The sequence below is a fragment of the Balaenoptera physalus genome, assembly GCF_965194825.1.
Source record: "Balaenoptera physalus genome assembly, chromosome: X".
NCBI lineage: Eukaryota > Metazoa > Chordata > Mammalia > Artiodactyla > Balaenopteridae > Balaenoptera > Balaenoptera physalus.
The window spans coordinates 93,835,737-93,861,374 of record NC_138903.1 but is presented as its reverse complement, the minus strand read 5'-3'; the positions used below and the strand labels follow the sequence as shown (position 1 = coordinate 93,861,374).

The following is a 25,638-nucleotide window of genomic DNA, read 5'->3' as shown; positions in this document are numbered from 1 at the left end:
CTTAACACTATGTATGCAAAAAGAAAGGATTCTGCAGATGCAATGCAAAGTGCCATCATCCCATAATGGAAAAAATGTCCGTTAAAAAGAAGTTCTTTCAAACTGGTCTTTAAAGCCACATGTGGATCACATTTAGCCATTTTATAGGGATTTCAGAAGCTTCTGGCTTCTTTATTGATAAACTATTTTCTCTCTGTCTCTCTTGTCCTCCTTCCCTCCCTCCCTTCCTCCCCTTCCTTCCTTCTCTCTCTCCCTCTCTCCACCCCCCCTCCCTCCCTCACCCTCTCCTTGTCCTTCTCCCTCTCCCTCTCCTTCTCCTTTATTTGCTTCATTAACCTTATCTTCCTTCCAGGAACATTTATCTTCAAGCAAATCGTTCTACTCTCTCTCTAATATTTTTACTGGTCATATGCATTATTCTGTTCCCTATCTAGAATCACCTCTGTAGTCACCAAGACTCAGAGAAACACGAGTTTCAAGTTATTCAGATTGCCCAGATCAGCAGTCCTGCAATGGTCAGGAAGAAAAAAAAATGTCCTGGTCTAATAAAGATGAAAAGGCAGTTTTCTTTATGTTGCCATCTGAGTAGTACCTAATAGGCATTCCAGTCAGTCATATTTATCTCTTTTGTAAATGAAGTTTGATGAAATCTTAGTGACAACCAATATGTCACATATTCAGTTTGTATTTGATTCTTCACAGAAATATTACTTGCTGAACAGAACACTATTGACTGTATAAAATGGAAGTATTTTGCTCTTCTCTTATGACTATTGGGCAGTCTCCTAAGATAAAGGTAAACCCCAAAAATCAATGTGATGGAATGAAACAGTTTCAACATCTGTGTAAAAGCTGCAAGCAAAGGGATTTAAAATAAAATTACAGATTATTGTGGAAAAGAATTACTTTCCTATTTTAATTACATGATTATTGAAAATGAACAACTAAGACAGCCAAAATCAGTCTCTTTGTGGTAGGCTTGTGAATTCATTAAGCATAAGACAAACATACACATTACCTTACAAGGGAATAAGTATGCCATATCCCAAATTAACACTATATGCCTTGAGAAAAAGTGATACTTCAGGAAATAGAAGCTTTTCTGGGATCATCTGAAAGGAGAAAAATTTTATACATACCTACTGAAGATGGTATGTCTTTCCACACTTCAAGGATCTTCTTGAAGAGTTGTTCATTTGCTTCCATGGAAAGGGCTTCAGCATTGAAGGTGAGCATCATGCCAATTCCCAAGGAATCAGGTAAAATGATGATATTCTGTGGTATAATGATTTCCAGGGGCTGGAATTATGTTTCATAAGGATTTACATGTCCAACATTTTATCACTACGACTTTCACTGAAGCAGCTTAGTTGAGCAATAAAGACCAAAAAGGGGTTCAAAATGCAGGGAGGAGAGAAATTTCTATTTCAGTACTAAACAGCATGCTATCCAACACTTGAAAAGAGCCTTCCCTATGTCATAAATCTGTCACTGTTTAATATTCTCCTTTATATTTAGGAGAAAACTTTGTAAAAAACAGAGATATACTTCCAACACAGAGAAATTCGTTGAAATTTCACAAACTATTATGTATAATGATAGAAGAAACATTACTTGTTTGATTTCAGATTCATTTCAGCACACTAATGAATACTTTAGTAAGGAATGTGTGAACCAAGTAACAAATACAAAATCACTGTTTCTCAACCAATTCATTCAAATCAGAAATAGAAAATTAACTTTAAAATAGCTTGAGTTTAAATATTTACAAGGGGCAGCTTTATAATATCCTTCACTGCTTGAAATGTATCCTCCCTTCACAAAAATATAGAATTTCTTATCTAATTTATATAATCTTAAAATATCTTCAGAGATGTATTAGGTGACAGAAGATGAAATACCAAGACATATCTAAGAATTTCTAAATTTCATGATGCATAAAACAATGTGACAAAACTTGCCTAAACTACAGATATTGTCACATTAATCATATTTCCCTAAAAACCGAACAATTAATTCCTCTATCATTTTTCGAATTTAGCAAGTTAAAGGAAAAAATGTCAGAAACTATACTTGCCAAACCCAGCGTACTCAGGCCAAGTGCTTGAGGCCATGTCTCAGTCTCAGCAACAACAATTCTTAAAACTAAAATGGGGATCCAGAGGCGAAAAGCAATTTTAATGCGTTCCCTGGGCACTCTCATGAGCAATTGAATCAGAAAAGAGATGAAGGAAGAAAGAGAGAAAAAGAAATTCAAGAAAAAAGATTGTCTCAAAAAATTTGTTTAGAATAGATCTGGGCTGTTGTATATCCAGAAAGCCTCAAAGGTAATTCTCTTGCTTCTCAGATGATTCCTGAAGTAACCAGATATTCTGTAGCTTTACAGCTTTTGTAATCTAGCACTTTTGGAAAAGTATTATTTTTAGTACATTCTGTTTCAGAAGACACTCTCTCTTCCCTTATATTAGAGTCCTTTCTCTTTTAATGGGTCAAGACACTAGGGCATTTAGCTAAAAATTCTATTTTTTAATACACTTAAGGTATCCTAATTAGGTCAGAAAATGATTTTTTAAAAACCTCATCTTCTCTCATTCTTGTTTCCATAATAATTAACTGATCATTTCGAAAGAAAATAATTCTTCTTGCTTAGTAGTCAAGTGGAACACAGAATTCAATCTTCCTAAATGACTTTTCAAATAAGTATAAACTTGGACCAATACTGTGGTGTTCAATAAGGCACTACCTTCAAAATAAAGGCTATCTGACATGACATAAAAAATAAGATGCAGGAAGTGATGGAAGACACTCCAAGTGAAAAGTACTATAATATTTACACTAAAATTAACCTGAACTCATTTAAATGGCTTTGGCTGGGCTTGGTTCAGTATTTTGTGCCTTATAAACAGTGATTTCTATATAGTCATAGGTGACAACAGAATGATCAGCTAATTAGATTGTTAAATATGACCAAAACTTTAAAAAAAGTCTCCACTAATGATCTGACAATTGCTCCATGTAATCTGTCAGAGATATATAGATAATTCTGAAAGCTGTGCAAAATATCACATTAGTACAGTGGCTTAGCAGTACATAAAAGTTTTCTCCTGGAATTTTGTATAATGTTAAACTGCTAAAACTTTAGTGATTGACAAAATGGGGAATTCAAAAAGGGTGAAGCAGAGATTTGTTGGTTCAGCCCTTCCTTTTTAATATAATTTTCAATAGGACAAATATAATTTCTACCTTCAAATTTGAGATATAGGAGAATTATATTATGTATGGTACATGTGTGTGAGGGGTATTATGTTTAAGCTCTTTAGACAAATGATGTGTATAGTATTTTTACAACTATCCATATTTTAGATGCTGTGCCATATTTTCATATTTATAATTACTTAAGAGTTAAGAGTTGATGTGCATTAGCTTTTAAAATGCTGAATCCTTTGATCAGAAATTCTAAGTATAACTTATATTGTAAGAGAATACTTTATGATAACTTGCTATATATCACAGTTAAAGTACTACAATCTGGATAAAGAAAGGACATACACATAATAATGCTGTAATACTGGTGTAATTAAAAAAAATCTGTTAATGCATTATGAGGTACAGAAGACTAAAGCAAGGGTTGCAAACTCATATGGCTACGAGGGCCAGTTATTATAAATACACAATGGTGGATGGATAGAGAATGTATAGCGTATGTTCCATCTAAAAGTGGGCAGGCACAAATTGGTTCCAGTTGATTATGGCCAGATAGTAACGTTGGCCTGATATTGTCAGATCGTTGGTTTTTCAGTAGAAATCCAGATTTTAAGTGTAAACGATATTCACTTAAAAACAAACAAAAATCACTGTTGCAGACAAAATCTATCTGCGGAACAGACTTAGCTGTCTGGACTAAGAAACCATCAGTGATTTTTGTTTATCCGTTACTACTTTCTGGCACTTTATACTTACCTTTTACGTCTCAGTTCTAATATAGATATTGATACTCATATTTTTAAACCTTTAAGAGTTTTGACAGTTGGAAATACTCAAATTGTGTTATACAGTAATTTCTAGGGATCTTACGTTATTTGGCAGGGTCACATCAGACATAACCTCAGATTCTGCATCAATGATGTGATATCCATCTGCTGAGCTGAAGAAAATCTTTAGTCTTTTTTCAGAACCAATAGCCAGGTCAACTGTCACTGGCTTATGACCAAGTGTTGGAAACACCTGTAGATATAAAACCAAATATGGCCAAAAGGCCAAAAATGACACTCTGTCTAAGGCGAAAATTCCCCTGCCCTTTTGTTTAACAGGTTTATAAAACCCAGAATGATTTTTAAAATTACATAATATATTTAGAGACCTATGTATTATAACTTTTCTTAGGTCTGTTATTACAATAAGAATGATTATATTCAGGTTCTAAATATTGAGTTTTCCTTCGAAGGCCAAATCTCCAAAAATCATAAGAGCCTTGTATGGCCCTGTACTCTGTTTGCTGTCTTTAAATTCCTTGCCTTGAGCTTCAGCAAATGAAGGAGCTCATCTGGTCTCTTAAACCGGTTTGCTGGATCAGCTGCCTGTATTTTTGCCAGTATTCGTATATAGGCTTCATAGGACATGTAGTCTCCTTCGGAGTCTGCTGATTGATCAATGCACACTTGGTAGGGAATGAGAAAGGCCAGACATGTTAACCTACCATAGACTGGTGTACTCTAGGCTCTTATGGTTCCTAGTCCAAGGAAACAAAAAGCCAAACAGGATTCATTGCCAAGTTCAGGTCACAGTAGAGGACTGGGCATCACAGGTTTCACCACACTGTAGTCATGAGGTGGGATTCAAGAACTAGAGTGAGGACTTGGACCAGGAACTGTGTATCAGGCTACACAGACTGTTGGTACTTACCTTCTTTGCTCTCCAGCTCCATACCAGGCAGCTCTGACCAATCAGCAGACACCCAAGAACAAACCCATATCCAAATACTGACAGCTGACCCAAAGCCCAATTTAGGGAGATCAGATCAGGGATGTGATTTGTGTCAGGACAGACCCAGACTATCTATATAGTAGTCTGTGCTATTTATAAACGAACATATTTATTGTGCAAATAGACATTGAGGAGCAGTCATAAGTATTAACCCATCTTTATTGTATACATGTGATGTTTTGGTCTATAAAATATACCATGTAATCAGATCCTGACCTAAGATACAATAGTATTTCATGAACATGTTGTTGGGGTCTATCATGATGTGTCCCTATCAGTGCTTTGTAAAAACTTGTCCAGGGACCAACCAGTTCAAAATGTCCTGGGATGTTTGCTAAAAATATAGATTCCCAGGCTCCACTTCAGACCTACTAATTTGGCCTGGAGTTGGGTCTGAGATCTAAACTTTTAACAAATGCTCCAGATGATTCTTATGTATATCCCAGATTAGGGGCTACTAGACTCTATGTAATATTGCCAGTTCATTAATCAGTCCTTATTACTATAGGATAAATACAAAATAATCTTATTTATGTTGAATTCTGGAGCATTGTAAAAAGATAATGAAGATAAAAATAGTCCCCAGTTTATGAGATGTGATTAAAAATCATCAGCAACTTAATTGTTTGGGACACTAAATGAAATGGTTACCTTAAGAGGCTGATCCATAGAAGTTCAATTAAACCATAATAAGGGTGGAAATAGTACTCATAATCCAAATAAGCCTAACCACCATTCCTTATAATAGTTCTAGAGAAAAATGTGTTTAGAGATCCAGCTTGGAAGGAATATAGAGCCATCCTTTCCTCCCCACCCCCATCTACTGTAGCCCTGGTAATTAGAGCAAAGGCTTTCTCTTCCTTCATTCCTCTTCCAGGTTCATTCCTCTACCATTCCTCTACAATGGTAGAGGTTTCCCCCTTTACCATTGTCACACCTTTCCTTACCTTCCCTCTGCTCTCCACCCCCCACTAAGAGAGAACAGGGACTTTCTCAGCTTCAAGTCATTGGGGTGGCACCCAAAGCTTGTGTTTGTGGCTTTAGAAGAGAAGGTCTTCATGTTGACTACAGGAATTGGGAGTGAGGAGCTGGTGGGGAGGTCCTTTAAGGGGAGGGGTCAGGGATTTCCCTCACACTCTCCCTTGGTGTGGTGCCTGTGAATTATCTAAAAAAGGGTTAAATGATAATTATTGACATGGTATATTTAAATTACATTAATTGTAGAAGAATGGTATATATTTCTGCTACTCTATTCCAAATACTGTCCTGTTTACAATTTCTCAAAAGAAAAACCAAAGGAAAAGGAGACCACTCACTTTAATGGCAGTGCTTTCATCAAAGGACTTTGGTGCCCATGCATACAGGTGAATTGATGATTTCAAAGCAATTGCAATATATGTTGTTTCTTCATGTTGCACTACAATGATAAAATACAAAGAAGTAACGATGCCACAGAGTTAACAAGAACACTCAAGTATTTGTGTTTGTTGTTGAAAATGTCATAATAACAATGTAAGACCATAGATCATTTATTTTAGAAAAGTTATTTGGTTACAATTTGATGCCCAAAAGAAGATGACAAAAATACTGTATAGTTTTATGGAGTGTATGCATTAGCCTTTAAGAACACTCTAAACTGTACACTGAAAACTACAGAACATTGCTGAAAGAAACTAAAGAAGACCTAAGTAAATGGAAATACTTCCTCTGTTCATGGACGGGTAGACTTAACATTGTTAAGAGGTCAATACTATCCAAAGTGATCTACAGATTCATTGCAATCTCTATTAAAGTCCCAATGCCCCCCTATGCATAAATGGAAATGCTGATTAAAATTCACTTGGAATTGGAAGAGGCTCCAAATAGCCAAAACAATCTTGAAAATGAAAAACAAAGTTGGAGGACTCACAGCTTCCAATTTCTAAACTTACTACAAGCTACAGTAATCAAAAGAGTGTAGTACTGACCTAAGGACAGGCATATAGATCAATGGAGTAGAATTGAAAGTCTACAAATAAAGCCATACATTTATGGTCAGTGGTGCCAGGACTATTCAATAGGGAAAGAATAATCTCTTCATCAAATGGTACTGCGACAACTGAATATCCAAGTACAAAAAAATGAATTGGACCTCTTACCTCAATCCATATACAAAAATTAACTTGAAATGGATCAAAGACCTAAATGTAAGAGCTAAAACTATGAAATTCTTAGAAGTAAATATAGGAATAAACCTTCATGGCAATAGATTCTTATATTTGACACCAAAAGCATAAGCGACAAAAGAAAGAAACAGATAATTTGGGTTTCATTAAAATTAATACTTCTATATATCAAAGGACACTATCAAGAAAGTGAACAGACAAAGTATGGAACGGGAATAAATATCTGCAAATCATATATCTGATAAAGGTCTAATGTCCAGAATATATAAAGAATACTTACAACTCTACAACAAAAAGATAAATAAGCCAAGGAAGATATACAAATGGTCAATAAACACTTGAAAAGATGCTCAACAACATTATTCATCAGGGAAGTGCAAATCAAAACTATAATGTGATGCCATGTTACACCCACTTGGATGGCTAGGATCAAAAGACTGACATTTACAGGTGTTGGTAAGAATGAAGAGAAAAATGGAGCTTTCATACTTATGGCAATATAAAACAGTTCTGTCAGTCACTTTTAAAAATATTCTGGCAGTACTCTCTAAGAGAAAAGAAAATATCCACTCCAATGTACAAAGACATGTATGAAAATGTTCATAGCAGAATTATTCCTAATAGCCAAAAAGTGGAAAAAGTGCAAATGTATAAAACAATGGATGTATAAAAAAACTGAATAAACAAAAGGTGATATATCTATACAATGCAATACTATTCAGCAATAAAAAGGAATACTGATACATGTTGAACAGGTTACAGCATGGATGAACCTTGAAAACATTATGCTAAGTGACAGAAGCTTGTCACAAAAGACCACATAATGTATAATTCCATTTAAATAAATCGTGGAGAAAAGACAAATCCACAGCAAAGAAAGTAGATCAGTAGCTACTTAGGACTATGAGGGGAATAAGGTAAGAGGAATAAAATATGGAGTGACTGCTAATGGCCATGAGGTTTCTTTTTGGAATGATGAAAATTAGATCACGGTGATGGTTACACAACTCTATAAACATACCCTAAACCCTTTAATTGTACACTTTAATGGGGTATATTTTATGATATGTAAATTATTTCAATAGAGCTTTTTTTTTACTAAAAAAGAGAAAAATATATAAAAAGTATATGCTTGCTCTTGGCTAGACCTTCTGGCTCTCATGAAATATGTTGTCCTACTTCTAGATTTATATTTGCGCTAAAGCCCCGCTTCTTTGGCAGAGACACTGCTTCTGTGTTCGCTAGCCAGACTTCATCTGAGACTAATATATACGAATTATCTCTCTCCTCTCCCCTCCCCTCCTCTCTCCTTCTCTCTTTCTCATTCTGTGTCTCTGTCTCCCTGAGTCTAGCTTTGCTTTCTTTTTCTTTAAACTGTTCAGAAGTAGGTCAAAGAAGCATGATTAATAAATCCCCAAGAAGCAAAGGAATTCTTTGTTAAGCAAATAGTTCCAATAATTTTAATATACGACGGTAACTGATGTCGGTCCATTATTTTGTTGACCTTGGAAGGCTATGAAAATACCGTGCAAGTATGGTTATGTTGTTGTCCTCCTATGTAAAGGTGCTACTGTTCCACCTGTCAGTAGGACAAATGTTATTGGTTGTTATGAGAGCTGGGATGGGTTGGAATGCGGTCAGCCAGGAAAACTAGACTAAACTAGTCCATCTGTTTACCAAAAGCACAGATTTGCAAGATGACTATCTTTGTAAACTCTCTCTTATTGAACTAAAAACTCGATAAGTTAGTAAGAGGCAGTTCTGCTATATAAACTTTTGGGTTAACATCTGGGAATATCTTTCACCTCTGGCTACCACATTTATGTAATATGATTTGGAGGAAATTAGTGATACATAAAACTAGAAGAAAGTAGTATATTTATTTGATGCCTAAGTTGTCTAGGTGCTCATTCCTACCTTTATTGGTGTTTGTGTACATATGTACACACATATGGAAACCTATCCTCGGAAAGGCTCTTTGCATGCAGACCAGAAACAGTCAGTCAGTATAGAAATATCCTGCCTCAACTCATATTATGTGATTCCAGCTATCTCTTACCTATGCCACTAGTTCTGCCTCACAGGCAATTAGTAAAGAGGAAAGAAGAAAACAAAGGCTGAGAGTAGAGGGGATTTGCTTCAGAAACAGAAAGAATTGGATAACATTACTTCCAAGTTGTTGACAGATTAGAGCAGGACTCTAAGACCTTGGATTTATTACTCCATTTCACAGTGGATGGTTGTGAAGAGACAGGGGATATGAAAACACAGTAATCAGACAGGAAATATTTAGCAATTATACTCATGAGTATCGACAGTGGGAATGAGAGCCAGCAGACAATTGAAGAATTTTCTTTTTGACTCATGGTAAAGTTTCCTGGTCAGTATTAAGAGGGATTTTTCTGATTTTGAAAAAAAGGAATTATTATGTGATCCTATTTTATTGCTGTTCCAAGGAAAGATAATGTCATATAAATCTCCTTGTAGGTTATTGAAGATACATCAACACCATTTATATAATTGAAGTTAGATAGAAGCAGGAAGAAATATCAGTTCATATGAACTAATTAGAGTGACTGGGAAGGGAAGAAAGGTGAGAAAGTGAACCAAACTTAACTCCAATAGTTATTGCAGTCAATCTATATTTTCTCAATAACAGCCATGATTGTGACATAAAAGACCTGAAAGGTTTCTCAGTGAAATTCACTCATTTTTGTATTTGAAGTAGCAAATTCTTTTCTTTCTCTACTTTGCCTTTCACAATGATGTTCTTCACCAAACGAAGGGAAGCAAAATTTATATAGCTATAGTAAACATGAAATGAGACTTACAGACACTGAAGTGTTCACAGCCTGTCAACTTATCAATAGCTTTGCAGGCTTCCTCTGTCTTGAGCATTTCCTCTTGTCTTCTTTTACTTTCTGGATCATCATTCAAAATCTTGTTTCTCAGCCAGGTCAAATGATACACCCGAAGTCTGTTCTTATGGCCTGATAGATAAGAAAAGATACAATGTTTCAATTCAGTCTATTTTGTTTATATATTAGAAGAACAAAAAAGGTAAAACTATTTTTGTCTTTTTTACCAAATGTTTTCATTAAAGTAAAAAAGCACTTTTAAAAATCTATGCTGCATCAGAGTCTTCCCTTTAGAGTTTGGAAATATGATAGCAAAGTCTCTCTTAGTCTCTCACTTCCAAGAGATAGCTGAAGTGTCTACCAGCTACCTATGTAGAAGTAAATGTAAAATACTTCTTTGGGACAGGTTAAGACTGCCACTGTGCAGGCAACAGAATCACCATCCATTCATTTGTACCTTAGCTTCTTATCTAAGTCATGACCTTTCTGGGATTCAGAGACCCAGAAGCTATCTCTGGTAGTGTGTATATATGAGAAGGGTGTCTTATGTATTGCTTGTTAGGCATTCTGGGCCAGTGAGATGGGTACTTGTACTCTTTCATTCCAGTATACTTATGAAGTAACTGAACAGTTTCATTATTTTTTCTCAGCCCAATCTATCTTTAATGTTAATTTTCTAACTGTAAGTCCCATCAAATTCCTACAATTCCTTCAGAAAAACAAGCCATTAAAATTACACATTCCTTTTCATATATAGTGACTTTACATTCATTTTTAGGGTTTATGACTGTAAGATTTCTGGGCCCAACAATAAGATTCTCATTTATGTAATTAATCTTAAATATATTTTTACACAACATTTTTGAGCAGTGTTAGAATTCAAGCATCTATATCTATTGCCATTCTATTCTCAAATGGTAAAATAAAATTGAAGTCCAAACTATTAGATATCTTTCTATACTGATGTTCTCAGTACTATTTGATGCAAAAATAATCCACATTTAAGAGAAACTTAAGAATTAAAAAGAGAACATTTGGGTTAGAGAAAGCTGGATAAAAAGTAAAGAAATCTGTTATCCAGATGTGCAGTCTGTAAGCCACCCAGATGTTTTCAAAAACTAAATGTTGCTTCTGTGTGCCTCAAGCAACTGTAAATGAATGACCAAAAAATCATGACACTTTAGTATATCTGTAGAGGATTTCTCTAACCAAAACTTAAAGCAAAGTTAATCATATTTAGGACTATACATAATCATTAATTAATGTGCAATATCATTATTAGGTACAGACAGGAAGTATACAAACACATAAAATTACTGTGATTAGCATAATTTTATTCTACAGTCAAACCATTTAAAAAATTTGTCCTCATCTTTCAACAGTCATTTTTTTGCCTAAAGTCAGCATTAATGTTAGTGCTTTCCTGATACCAAGTACTGTTTAGTAATCACAGTAATTATTAACATCCATATACTTGTTCTCTCATATGCCAAGGTTCAGGATCTGACTGACCAAAACTAAGAAGATCAACTACTATGTGGGAAGAATGGAGAGATCTTAGGGGATCCATTCTTGTTACTAGTCCTATCTGTAGGCCCTTATTATACGGCTGTGGCAGAGACAACAGAGTCTCATTTTTATCCAATTATTGTCCTTTTTGTTCTTTGTTGCTTCTAACACAAGACAGGTATATAGTGGAGGTTAGTGTGGTCGTGTGTGCATGGGTGGGTGAAGCTGTGAGTTGTGAAGATGTAGGTGGCTCCTCAGAAAAGACGTGAAAGGATGCAAATGGCATGGTTTTTCTTGTCACTGACCTAGGACAGGTACATTACAATCAAATATCCAGACACCAAAGGAGAGTCAGAAGTTTAAATTGTAAATAGGTAAGAAAATACAAGTAGGAAAGCCTGGTGTCCTAATTAAAGTTTATATTTAAACTGCTTTCCTATGAATACTTTCACTTGAGAAAGTCTTTAGCCCAGTTTGCAACCTAATTTATCTGCATAATTACTCAGTTAATTTTAGTTCTTAAACAAACCGGAGATGGTAATCAGCAAATTGAGTGGCTCTACAACTTGAATTTGACGGAATGGTCTTCGCTTTATAAGTTTAGTAATGTCTGCCTTTCCGCTTCTGTCCATCAGATACAGATTTGATCGAGTTCCCAACAGCAAATTCACTCCTGTTCGTATATAAAAAGAAAAGTGCTATATTAGCTCAGATTACATTTTTATAATTGAATTTATACTAGTATTTTTGCTACTCCAGTGTGCTGATCTATGTAAAGGTGACGTTTATCATCTTAGGCTAATGTTAACTTCATTCTGTGTAAAAATGAACTCTCTGCCAACAGAACAAATTTATTTTCATTAAAATATTGAAGATAATACCCTCTGGCAATATTCTACTGGCTGGTGTCTTGTTTGCCATCACACAAATAGAACTTTATGTATATCTCAGCACCTTTTAGTAGTGTCCCAAACTTTATAAAAATCAATCAACCTTTTTGAAAGTTACCATTAAATATAAAAGATGCCTAGTATATATCAAGTCTTCAATTCAGTTGATTTCTCATTGCTAACTGTAACATGGCTTTAATGCTTTTAGAATAATTGCATGTAAATTGTTTTTAAATTGAGTGATTCTGTGTTCACACATATATTAAAAAAAACTTATATTGCTAAATGCCTATAAAATTAGTTTCTACTTTCATGTATTTACACTCCTACACTCTGTTATTTGTGTGCTGGCTCTATTCATTCTAATAGAAGCACTGTTTATAGACTGAATGAAAAGACTAAAATAGATTGAAGTAAAGTTAGAATATACTTCAAATGGGGGTCAGGATCAAGATGGTGGAGTAGAAAGACCCTGAACACACCTCTTTCTATGGGCATACAAAAATTACAACTACTTACAGAGCAACTGTCTATCAGAATGACCTGAAGACTAGCAGAAAAGATTTTCCACAACTAAAGACATAAAGAAGGAGCCACAACAATATGGAAAGGAGTGGCAGAGATGTGGTTTAGTAAAGACCCACACCCCAGGGTCGATGACTCATAAACAAAAGGGATATCATAACCACAGAGGTTCTCCTCAAGGAGCAAGGGGTCTGAAACCCACATTGGGTTCCCCAGCCTGGGGGTCTGGCACTGGGAAGATGAGTTCCTAGAACAGCTGCCTTTGAAAATCAAGTGGGGCTTATGTTCAGGAGAGCTGGAGGGCTATAGGAAAAGGAAATTTCATTCTTACAGAGCATGCACAAAATCTCACATGCTCCAAGTGGCATGACGCAGGGCAGATGCAGTAGTGTGAAAGATGCCTGGGTCAGAACCACTTGTTGTTCTTAGAGAATCCCCCTGGAGAGGCATGAGGCAGCTGGGACCCCCCTGAGGACTGAGACACTGGCAGCAGCCATTTTGGGGGTCTCGGTCTACCACATGGACACATATTATAATCTTTTATTTTTCAAAATATAAAATGACAAATGATAAAAATGAGTTCCTAGACATTAAGTTCATCTCTGGGTAGTTTCCTGACTGAAATGATAATGAAGTAAACTTTGCTTTCTTGTTATCTGATACATTATATTAGTAGAACTTTGAGGATGGCTTATTTTTTCCCAAGTTGTTTAATCCACATAACTATGATGTTTGCTACACTGCTCTATTTTTAATTTAAAATTCTGTCTCCTGTTCAATCATACATTAAGCAAAGTCTATGAAACTGAAGGTAGGAGGTTGGCATTTATTTTGGATTTTTCCCTTCCTTGCATTCATTTATTCTGTTTAATTTATGATTCAGACCCGCTTGAGGTAAAATATTGTCTCAGCATTACCAATGTGGTTATAATTCTTCTGGAACAAAGGGTTGAAAAAGCCTATCAAAGTTAAGATATTACACAAGGAACTTTCTCTACAAATCCACAAGATATTTTAAAAACAAGAACCTGAAGAAATTTCTTGTAATATCTCATTAGGTATTATATGTTGCATTCTGCCCAAATTAAAAATACTAAGCTTGAATTTTCAAATAATCATAACCTAGTCCGATTTTATATTTTAGCCAAGTTAATTCGGGCCGTAAAGAAAAACAGAATAAAAAGGATAGGGAGTAATTCAAACAGCAAACTGCATTGAGTAAAAATAAATCAGCAAATAAATAAATAAGCATGTTAACAACTGTGTGTGTGTGTATATGTATGTGTATATATGTATATACTTGGAAATGGTTTTTCAATAGCAAACACATGTTTACATCTATGCTTTTTCACAAGTTTGCTATATGGATAAAAATATATTCTTTAAAATATAAAACTCAGTTTTAAGAAACCAAACTCACCCCACAAAGAACCACAGCAGATCTCAGAAGTGAATTCCTTTTCATACATGTGGATTAGTGGTTTTTTACATTCAGGAGAGACATAGAGTGGGTTAACATTGACTTCAGAGGGTTGCTTAGATGATTTCTCAGGTACTTCCACTAATCCAGCATATACTGTGAAGAGAAGATATTGAGAGAACTTACACCATATGTGCTTGAGTGTTTCCACAAATGAGACATAGCTTAGAAAAATTCCTTTTCCTTTATTGTATTTTATTTTTTTATTGGAGCTATAATTTCTATAAATACTAAACCATCAGGTAACACAAATCAAGATGGTCAGAATACATTTCTGAATATGAATATACTTCAAGTTACTGTGATTAGATTGCAAGTACAATCCAGATGAGGGACCCAATTTCTCAATTGTAGTTCAAATTTAGGTGCCATAAAGACTAGGTGAAGAGTAGATTTAAAAATATATACACATCCATCTGAATTTATATCAACTGAGTATCAGAATGATTTGATTCTTTTCTGATAATGAACCAGTGGCCAAACACTGTATTTAATATGTGAACAGACTGCAGCATTTGGAGATTATATTAAGTACACTTACAGATGGCACTGGCAAAGTCAGCATTTGCGGCCCCTTCAGAACCGTTGGAAGGAGATGAGTGGCTGGCAGAAAAACCTGATTCTGTTGATACTTCTGATATGTCCATAGTGTCATTCTCATCACCAGGTGCTGCAGGTGCAGCGCCTGAGGCAACGGCATTTGAGGCTTCACTTCTACCACCTGACTCCTAAAAGATGATTAAAACTTTATTTTGACTTTATTAGGAAATTAACAGTGAGAGAAATATGATATGCCTAGGGATTATTTGAAAAAGAGAATACAAAATTTGTAACATCTTATAATTCTTTATCCTTATAAAATCCACATTTACCAGTAGAACTCAACAATGCTACCAGAAAAGAAATAACTAACCTATATTGAGACAACTGATGCCAAAGTAGGAATTCAAGGAGCATGAACTCCTTAGCTGTATAATTTACGGACCTAAAATTTGTGGAGTTTTTACTATGCATTAGATATCCTGCTAGGCATCTTATTTACATATTGTTGTGAATCCTTGCAACAACCCAAAAAGTAAGTAAGATTATCTCCATTTTACTTACAAGGAAACTAAAGCTTAGCGAAGTTATATAATTTATTCAAGGTCATAGAGATAATTAAGAGCATCAGAGTTTGAAGCCAAAGTCTGTTTGATTCCAAAGCTTACATTCAGCTATGCTATGGTAGATTCATTTCCATTTTGTCAAATGACAAAGCTAATGATGGAAAATCAACTAACACAAATTCAAGAGTGTGAACATGCTTCAGTGAAAATTTAGCCAGATTCCATTAACTTACAGAGAAGAAATTCAAGGATAAAAGTCACAAAATGTGACAGAATTTATGTGGGATGCCATATCCTGTGGAAAAACATACCAACAGTTTTTGGTAAGCCTGTTTGCTGATAAGCATTTCTTTGTTTCTAAACAGTGATTGAGACAGTTGTGCTGCCCTGTCAAAGACTTGTTTTTATGACCTTTCCTGCCACAAAAGTGTTGTATGGCAACATGTCCTTTTAAAATTAAAATAAAAAGAAGATCCATTCACTCTGTAAATGTCAAAAACATTTCTTAAGATAACTGGAGATACCCAGGGGTGCTATGAAAACTGTGCTGGGACATCCTGTTTTAATGTCTTTAATTAAGATAAGTAGGTAGGCAGTTAGGTAGGTAGGTAGTAGGTAGGTAGGATGGATGGATGGATAGATGGATGGATGGAAAGATAGATAGATAGATAGATAGATAGATAGATAGATAGATAGATAGGTAGATAGATAGAGAGGCAGACATAGATACTTTCTCACTGATGTTGCTTTCCCATTGGAAACCATCTAGGGAGTTTCCTCCTTCCTTGTCTTCTCTGTTTCCTTCCTTCATTGATTTCTTCCGTAATAACTGTATGACTGCCATAGACGAAGCCCTAAGTTGGACCCTGGGATTGTGTGAGTAGGTAACAAAAAGTAATCAAGGATGGATTAAAAATAGTTCCTGCCTTTTAAGAGTTTACAATCTATCGTGACAGAAGAGCAAGTAAACAAATAAATAAATTACAAAGTCATAAGTACTAAAATAAAACGATGGGCAAAATGCTTGCAAGTGCAGATGAAGAGGTGTGTAATTCTGCCTTGGGAAGTCAAAGATGATATATGAGTTGAACCATGAAGGATGACTAGTTCACAAGCAGAGAAGAGGTAAGGGGAAGGCTTATAGACAAAGGGAAGGGCTTGAACAAGGTCACTAATTCATGAAAAAGCGTGGCATCTTCTAAGCTAGTTATGATAGGACAATAGGCTGGGAAAGTAAATTGGCATGATTTTTCCTTTGTCTGGAATCTCATCTCTGTTTTCAGATATCCAATACTCCTCATTTGTCAAGAATTAGTTCAAAAACCACGTGTTCCAGGAAATCTCTGTGATAATTCCTATTTATCTAGCATATGTGAAGCTACTTGAGTATTTTAAAACATATCTATAAAGTCTGTAAATATTTTGTGAATGACAAAATAATTGTCTAAACACAGTACACTACTTCTGTTTTAAATTGTATGTGTTAACACTTCCTCAAAAAGTTAAAATAGAAGATAGCAATTCCACTCCTAGGTATATAGCTCAAAGAATTAAAAAGAGGGACTCCAACAACTGACACTTGTACACCAATGTTCACAACAGCCAAAGGTGAAAATGACCCAAGTGTCTATCAACATATGAATGGATAAACAAAATGTGATATATTCGTACTACAGAATATTATTCAGCCTTAAAAAGGAAGGAAATTCTGATACATGCTACAAAATGGATGAACCTTGAAAATATTATGCTAAGTGAAATAGACAGACACAAAAGGACAAATATTGTATGATTCTGCCTATATAAGGTACCTACACAGAAAGTAGAATAGAGGTTATTAGGGACTCCGGGGAGGGATAATGGGGAGTTAATTGTTTGTTTGAGATGATAAAAAATTTCCAGAAATGAATAGTAGTAATGGTTGTAAAACATTGTGAATGTACTTAATTCCACTGAATTGTACACTTAAAAAATGGTTAAAACATAAAATTTTATGTTATGTGTATTTTATCACAATAAAACCTCCCAGAAAAATGTATGTGTTAAGAGACACTATCCCAAGCATGTGATCTGAGTAATAAAGGTAAACAAATAAGATATTTTTGTCCCTGGAAGAAAATAGGAACCATCCAAATTAGAAGAAATAAAGATCTATCTAGAGCTATAATTAAAAATCTTTAAGGCTTTGGGATAGAAGTTTAAAACATATTTGTAATGGCTGGAAATATGACATATCACATGAAGAAACGCATTCACAAGGAGAAGAATTCATTCTCCTTTTCAAATGGTGCATTACCTCTGGTTTATGTTCAAATTCCTGGGATACTGGTCTCTCCAATACTGGATCATCTATCTCTGAGCAATTTTCTTCTCCATTGAGTTCAAGGGCTTCACTCTCTTCATTGGTTCCACTGATTCCCTCATTTCCATTACCCTCTTTGCGTCTTCTTCCACTGTCTGTATTGGCTCTGTGTCCCTCATGGTCTCCAATGGCTGCACTGCCCCCAATGGCTGTACTTCCTCTGTGGCTTCTACTAGCTCTCTGGCTTCCATTGCTGCCGAAAGTTCCTTCCCCTCCATCACTTCCATCTTTACCATCTTGCTTGTAGCTTCCACCTCTGCCACAGCTTGGCCTGATAACAAGATCCGATTAATGATAGAAAACCACCCAACAAAAACATATTTGAAAGTCAACAAATGAAACAAAATTAGGATGCCTTATACATATGTACTATCTCCAGGCATGTTTTTGTTCTATGTGAACACTACTGGTATGATATAGATATGAAAAATGTCCCTATGTCCTGTCAATCTTAAATATTGAATTAACACCATAGCCACTGTCAATTCCCTGGCTGCATTTGGATGGCAGATGGAAGAGAACTTGCATCCTTTATTAGGAACATGTGTTAGGTTAGTAGCAATAATATGTTTTATTTTCTTAAACCATAGACTACTTCATGCATTAGCAACTTCACAGCCACATGAATGATCAAGCCCATATTTTTGGTTCAACCACAACATATTTAAATAATTCTTATAATATATGTAATTTATGTTAATTTAAACACGTGCCTTTATTTTCTAACATATGTATTGTCTGCTTTGCAACAGATTTCCATTGATTGTTCTACTATTATCACCAGGAAGTTCAGTAATATAGATCTCATTAAGTTAAGATAGTCACTTAATTATTTGTTAAGAACACCAAGCTTAGCAAAATGTCTCAATGATCTTTTGCATAAGGGACAACATAAACATGTACCTATGATAATTCTAAAAGCAAATGGATTTGAGAACAGAATTCCTGGTAGTTTTTCAGTTGGCAAAAAAGAAAAAATGTTGAATGAATTGTAGCCTGTTCTGTCATGTATATCCCCAGTAACATTTGAAAATTAACAAAACAAAATATGGATTTCAATATTATAAAGCAAACAATTCTCCCACTGTTAATTATTTTTCTAAAAATATACTATATTAATGAATCACCTTTGAGAGCAGTTTAAATACAAACCATAAGCACATGTAAATAAGAACACACTGGCTGCTTATAGAGCAGGAACAAGTAACTATATATATATAGCATACTGGTGGTATGCCCAAAACACTACTTCACTAAATATTACCACTTTGAGCAGCTACTCTATAAAAAGATAAAATTGAACGAGCACTGAATTTAGTTACAGCAGTTTTCAGAATCCCAAGGATTATGCTATGTTAGTAAGTTGGAGCTTAAAACTATCAAGTGAGTATCATATTTGCACTTCATTTTTCTCAGCAAATTTAGAGATTTTGTTCACAAACATCAGGGCTTCAACTTACAATTATTAAGAGGCACACTACTTAATTTGTCAGCCCATTTCTCACACTCATTGTGTCTTACAGGGTAGAATGATTCAGTAGCATTAATTTTAACAGAAACACCCAGACAATTCCAGTTATAAAGAACCTAATAAATAGTTGAATGCTAATAAAATACAGTATTACAAGAAATGCAAAATTAAGTGTTTTGCATTAAAATAATTTAAAATGTATTGTTGAAAATCAACCATTTACCAACATGCAAGTGCAATTCATTTGCCCTCTTGGTAATAAATTTTGAAAGTAAACCAAAGATGCAAATAGTTTTGAAATTATAAAATATGGATAATGCAAGTAATCCAGAAAAACCAACCTTGGCCAACTAGGAGCATCATCACGATTATTGCCTTTGTCATCAACAACCTCATCATTGTCGTCATCGTCTTGGTCTTCACCAGCATCATTAGCCTGATCAACCTGGTTATCCAACTCATCACAGCCATTGTCATGGTCATAAGTATCTTCATAAGCATCATTAGAATCATCATCATCACCATCAGTATCAGCACCAGCATCATAGAGTTCAACATAATCACCATCCTCTTCAGGTGGCTGAATGACAGGTGCAGGAGTTAACCAATCATTCCGGAAGATTTCAGAGAGTGCATTATAGCCTACCCATTCATTTGTCAAGTAAACGGGGGGTGATATTTTTCCTACTTTAAATCCATCTGGAACCTGTGTGCACAAGAAAGGTTAATGTAGTCTCTAGTAGCCTTTCATTTTCTTCTAGATTGGAAAGCTTCCAGGCTGATAATATTTTAAAATGTATTTTCAATTGAAATGAAGATGTTCACTCACTATATAGAGCCAACATTTTTGTGAGGATGAGCTGCCAAAACCCAAACCTCAGGCTATGATCATTAATGGCCTTTCTGGATCACACAGGGCAAAATTTACTCACTTTGTTTTTTATTAGTCCTACTTATCTGCTGAGAACTAGACATTTGGTTTTGGTGCTGGAGAAGAGAACAGATAATTTAACATTCTAGAGAAGACAGTCACTTTTTTCCTTTTGTTTTATGCTTTGATATTGGGATTAGCTCTTAAAATTGATATGTTAATTTCCCAGCTCTAGTTTTATACAACATAGGCTGTATTAAAGTAATGTAAACACTTCTAAGAAGTAAATTAATATAAATTCACCTTTAAGTATGGTATGTGTCCTATAAGCAACCTCTGAGCAATCTGAAAGGGGTGTATGTGTAGTAGGGTAGAGGTAATTACAAAAGTAAAACAGAATGATCTGAAAGCACACTGCAAAAATAATTAGAAGGCCTTTTTATTTATGAAATTAGAAAGCATTTTATTTTTCGCTAAATGTTTTATCTTTATGCATTGCCTTATCATCCACGAAATGATATTAGACAAAAACTGAGCATCTAAACCTTACTCCTTAATTTGAGATTAGTTTCTACAAATAGCTTTTTATCACTCCTCTCCTGAATATGATCTGACACAAGAATGTGAAAGTAAAATATTTTATGATCGATTAAATGTTTTTATATTTTACATCACAAAATATTTTACATTAAATGTTTTTACATCGATTAAATTTAATTTCTAGATTTCATATTCTGCATACTGACATACCAATAGAAATATATATTTGAAAGATTAATTTAAAAACTGAACACTTTAGCCTTTCCCTCGAATGAAGATGAAAATATGTAAGTTAAAAGAAATTGAAAATTAAAAAGAACAGATATAAATGCGTTAAGAGTTAAGATGGAAACCTACATGGATGTCAACCAGCAACCTCTGATCAATAGTAGAATAAGGTGGTGATGACTGGGACCTCCTCCTGGTCACAGGGCTCTCTTCCTCAGAAGAAGATTCTGTGGAATGCCAAAAAGACATTAGTAACAGTTGTGATCACAGCCATTGACTTCATTTTTATAGTGTACCAGTTCAATCCCTTGGTATTTTTCTTGTAGCCTCTTTCCATTCTGGAGATATCACTTGATAAATTCTTATGGGGCTAAGATCCTATGTTCTGTTTTCACAGGTAGTGACAGGATCACGGTTTGTTCTGTTAGACCTGCATGGTTTTTCTGTTTTCAGTATTAAGTGTACATTTGCTAGGTATTTTTCTCTATCTGTGTAACAAGGTACACAATAAGACTGGTATACAGATAGTCCCATGAAAAAAAGAGAATGTATCAAGAATAGGAAGGGCTGGGTGGTATTTCTGGCCTCCCATACTAATCAGTAGAAAAAGAGCCCAACAGTATATTAGAAGGTGATAGATTAGACAAAACTTTCAAGAGGAGAGTTGACTCTTGAATCTTAATCCCCCAATTTCTAATCAATGATATATCTTCAAGTATTTCAATACAGTTGAGAAGTGAACAACTGAAAAGTGGCAAATCTTAGCCCTTTTTATAAAGCCAGGAACCTTTCTATAGAAGCTCTCTGCAATAGAACTTTCTGCAGTAATAGAAATGTTCTGTATCTGCATTGTCCAATACAGTAGCCACTATCCACACATGGCTATTGAGCATTTGAAATATGGCCAGTGTGTCTGAGAGGTTCAATTTAAAATCTAACTTCATTTTCATTTTAGTTTTAATTTTAATAGCCACGTTTGCTAGTTGTATCACAATGCACAGCTCATTTCTATAGTGTAAATACTTTCATTTAAAATGCAAATGTGCCTGGATTAGAAGTCTGGATTTTTGATATTAAGACTTGTGGTATAGTAAATAACATCTGTGGTTAAAATAGAGTGAGAATATTTAGGCTCAAAGATCAGTAGATCTGGGTGAGTGTACTTAGAAAAAGCTTCACTAAGGGGACTCTCAAGTCCCTTTTTATTGTTTTTGTGTGCTTGGAATTTGAAGATAAATAGTACTATCCCTCTTTTATTTGCAGCCTTTGTACTGAACGCATCTTACAATTTGTGTTCACATCTTCTGACACTGTTGTACTTTTGCAATTTAATATCTTTCCGTAGGAAACTATTTTCTCTCAGGTCTTTTGGTGTGTCATTAGGCTAAGTAAGAAGTTTGGGTGAATGTCTGAGATTTTGAGGCAAATTTGTAGTAAGGTGTTCTGATTTCCTGCATCATGAAGTATGCAGTCTCATGGGAACTTCAAATCATCTATGTAGCACACACAATAAAATAATAGAATTTTAGAGCTAAAAAGAACTTTAGCTATTATCTACACAGATACTCTCCCTTTCTCCCTCCCACCACTGTTCCTAAATGCTTTGGGGCTTAGTCCAGAGTTTCCTTATTTCAAAATATACAATATGAATAAACCTTAAAGTTTTAGTTGTTTCTTCAGTATTAGCAAAATTAACCCTAGTCAAACCAGAAAGATTCTGGGGAAAAAAGTCCTAAAGTTTCTCTTCACACAGGCTTATCTTATTTCTCACAAGATAATATTTCTGCACAAGGGGACACTACCATTTAAAAGAATTAGGCCATTATCTGTGTCTCCTAAGAAGAAGAATGGGATTTTAAAATTCAGGTCTTCGACTATCTGATTTTCATACAGTGTACCTATATATCCATTTAATTATTGACATTTTAATAAAATCTATATGCTATATTTTACAGACGACTTGGGGACTCAGTCAGGCATTTTTCCCTTACTTAACTTACTTGAATTGCTTAAAAGTAGATAGTGCCAGATTTTATGACCCAAGGCATAACTTTTCACTTTGTTTATCTGATATTTCACAAATCTATAATTCATTTAAACTCTCTCAAAAGTACATCATAAAATAAAATACTTATTTGAAATTCATATCACAGTTTGTAAAGTTATTTTCTATGATTTTATTGATTAATTTTTCATTTTGAGTAACTGCATTAATTTTTAACATTTAAGAGATACTGTATATATCTTACTTTGGGGAGGTGAAATAACAAACTAATAAATAAAACACATGCCCGCAACTACTCCATTTAATATTTCAATATTCTAAAGATTGCCTATAAATTTTAGCCTGTTGTAGAAGCCTCTCTCAAATTCCTTTCCCAGATTTTTCACACATGGTATAGAAACTAAAGCTGAACCCCCTCTCCCGCCTCCCTAGACACATTTTTAACTACTACCCAACTGAAAGAAGAAACTTCAGAAAAATTACTTTCCATTTCTCAAAGGTCATCACTGATCACCTAGTTGCCAAATCCAATGGCCTCCTGGTCTTAATCCTACTTGGCCTCCCTGACACTATTGATTCATTCCTTCTTGAAATTCTTTCTTAACTTTTGCAAAATAAACTATTAAACATTAACTCCGTTTTGACTGTTTAAACTTTGTGCTTTGAATCACCTGATGCTGCTGGGCAATTTTGAGGATTTTGTGAACTTCTTTGTCTGATGTCAATGGGCTTCTGAGCTTGTTCCAAAAGAGACCGCTGAGGAACACTAATGAAAAGACAGAAAAGCATGTGCCACATCCTAACATTCATAAAGGGAATGTACAACTCCACATCAAGACCAACAAAAGTTTTAAGCATATGGGTATATATCAAACTAAAAAGAAGTAGAGCTTAAGTAATATTTTCCAATTTCCCCAAACCTGCTATTTTATCTAGAAGAGAGAAACAATTTCCAAAATATAAAAAATTGTCTCTATACAAGTATGTTTCCTTCACATATCATATTTATTTCTAAAAATTCCTATGAACTTTCTTTAAGCTAATATTCAGACATTATTACTACCTGGGTAAAACAGCAAGAAACATAAATTTATAGTATATGTGAGTATTTTAACATGATAAAAACTAAGTTATTTTTATGTTAAATATCCCACTATTATAATCCTGATTTCAAATGTTTGGAATTTGTGTTTTTTAATGTCCTGTTCCTAATTTAGATATATGGATAAATAGATAGGACACTTTAGTTTTCACTATTCAAAATCAGGGAATATTTAGAAAGTTTCTTTGGACCAGTGCTGTTAAATTTTATAGCTGCTTTGGAATTTCTATATAGGAAGGACTTTGGTTATTGATTTAGGCCTAGAACAGACAAGAGTCTTTTCTATGACCCCAAATTTCAGGAAAGACTTAAGTTTCAGTTAAATTGATTTCATAAATATAACCATATTTAAAGTAAATATATTTGCAATTCATAAATTCAAAACCCTTTTTTGTAATAAGAACAACCAATTCCAGTTTAATAGCAATATTGATTTTTATATACCCCATGTTTATCAGTTATATTGATTTTATATCATACCCCATGATACCAAAACAGATACACAAAACTAAACTGATTTCTCCCCCTTTGTTGTCAGAAGGATCATGACAACTCATTCACTGAACGCGTGGTAAGAGAAAGTTCCCAATCTTGCTTTAAAATTTTTCAAGATTTCTGCACACCAGTTAAATCTAAGGACACAAATACATGGGGGTTTTAAAGAATAATAAGATAAGAATATACATACTAAATACTATCAGCTCTATGCCATCTGACCATACTGTTCAGAATCTTGAATACAGTAAGTACTCAATAAGTATTTACTGAATGACTGAGTGAATGAATATAGGTTAAGTTCTCTCCACTATGAGTTGGAGTTGGAAGGGGTATGATTTTCAAGGAACATCTAAATTAAAATTTAGCATTCAAATATAACACATTGCATACATCTAAAATATGAAACATGATTTTTGAAAATTATCTGAAGATTATCAATATTACAGAGTTAAAAATTACAGTGACTGGTATAAAATATTGCTATAATATTGAGTTTTAGATCTGATTTTCCATATAGGTTATTTTAGGTTTGCCCATTCTGTGGCATTAGCTTCTGAGGTTAGCGATTGTGTGTGTGTTTTATCATGTAGTACATCACGAATATCGTGTAATTGAAGTGTACATGATACACATGAAACTTCACATATTTTTATTGTAAATTACTAATTGAACGCTGTCCAAGAATTCACTGTTGTTTCTGTTATTAAATTGTGAATGTTACCAGCTAATCATCAAACTAAATAACACTGAGATTGCAGTATGTCCAAAGGTGAAAGATCTAGTTAATGGATTGTTGCAGTTTTAAGGTTTTAAATATGGGCCGGTGATATCACTGATGACTATGTTGTCATTAATATTTTAGTTTTGAATTCACACAGAACTTAGTATCAAATAGATAAGCTTTAATTTCCCATATGACAGTAAATCAGAGTAATCTGAATATAGAAATCAGAGACACATACCTTGAAGAGAACTTGACACGATGTACACGATCCTGGTTGTAAGGAATAGAAATAGATCTCTCTTGGATCTTAAAGATACAATG

General features: G+C 34.4%; 1 protein-coding gene and 1 long non-coding RNA gene across 8 annotated transcripts in view; one reads left to right on the top strand and one right to left on the bottom strand.

Moving 5' to 3' along the window:
- Positions 1 to 25,638, bottom strand: part of NRK (Nik related kinase) — a 144,545-nt gene that overhangs the window by 7,780 nt on the left and 111,127 nt on the right. For 2 of the 7 annotated variants that reach the window (XM_082447509.1, XM_082447515.1), the window contains 13 exons: positions 25,556 to 25,623; positions 23,665 to 23,759; positions 21,118 to 21,215; positions 19,691 to 20,055; positions 17,813 to 18,149; positions 14,952 to 15,138; positions 14,351 to 14,506; positions 12,045 to 12,188; positions 9,980 to 10,138; positions 6,302 to 6,400; positions 4,515 to 4,660; positions 4,075 to 4,224; positions 1,140 to 1,299 (listed from right to left, as the gene is read on the bottom strand). In XM_082447509.1, coding sequence (XP_082303635.1) covers positions 1,140 to 1,299; positions 4,075 to 4,224; positions 4,515 to 4,660; positions 6,302 to 6,400; positions 9,980 to 10,138; positions 12,045 to 12,188; positions 14,351 to 14,506; positions 14,952 to 15,138; positions 17,813 to 18,149; positions 19,691 to 20,055; positions 21,118 to 21,215; positions 23,665 to 23,759; positions 25,556 to 25,623 — 2,164 coding nt within the window. Of the gene's footprint in view, positions 1 to 1,139; positions 1,300 to 4,074; positions 4,225 to 4,514; positions 4,661 to 6,299; positions 6,401 to 9,979; positions 10,139 to 12,044; positions 12,189 to 14,350; positions 14,507 to 14,951; positions 15,139 to 17,812; positions 18,150 to 19,690; positions 20,056 to 21,117; positions 21,216 to 23,664; positions 23,760 to 25,555; positions 25,624 to 25,638 lie in introns of all 7 variants that reach the window. The other 5 variants (XM_082447511.1, XM_082447510.1, XM_082447512.1 and 2 more) reach the window with 5 other exon arrangements.
- LOC309653276 overlaps positions 1 to 25,638 on the top strand; it is a 212,144-nt gene that overhangs the window by 114,884 nt on the left and 71,622 nt on the right. The window lies entirely within an intron of this gene.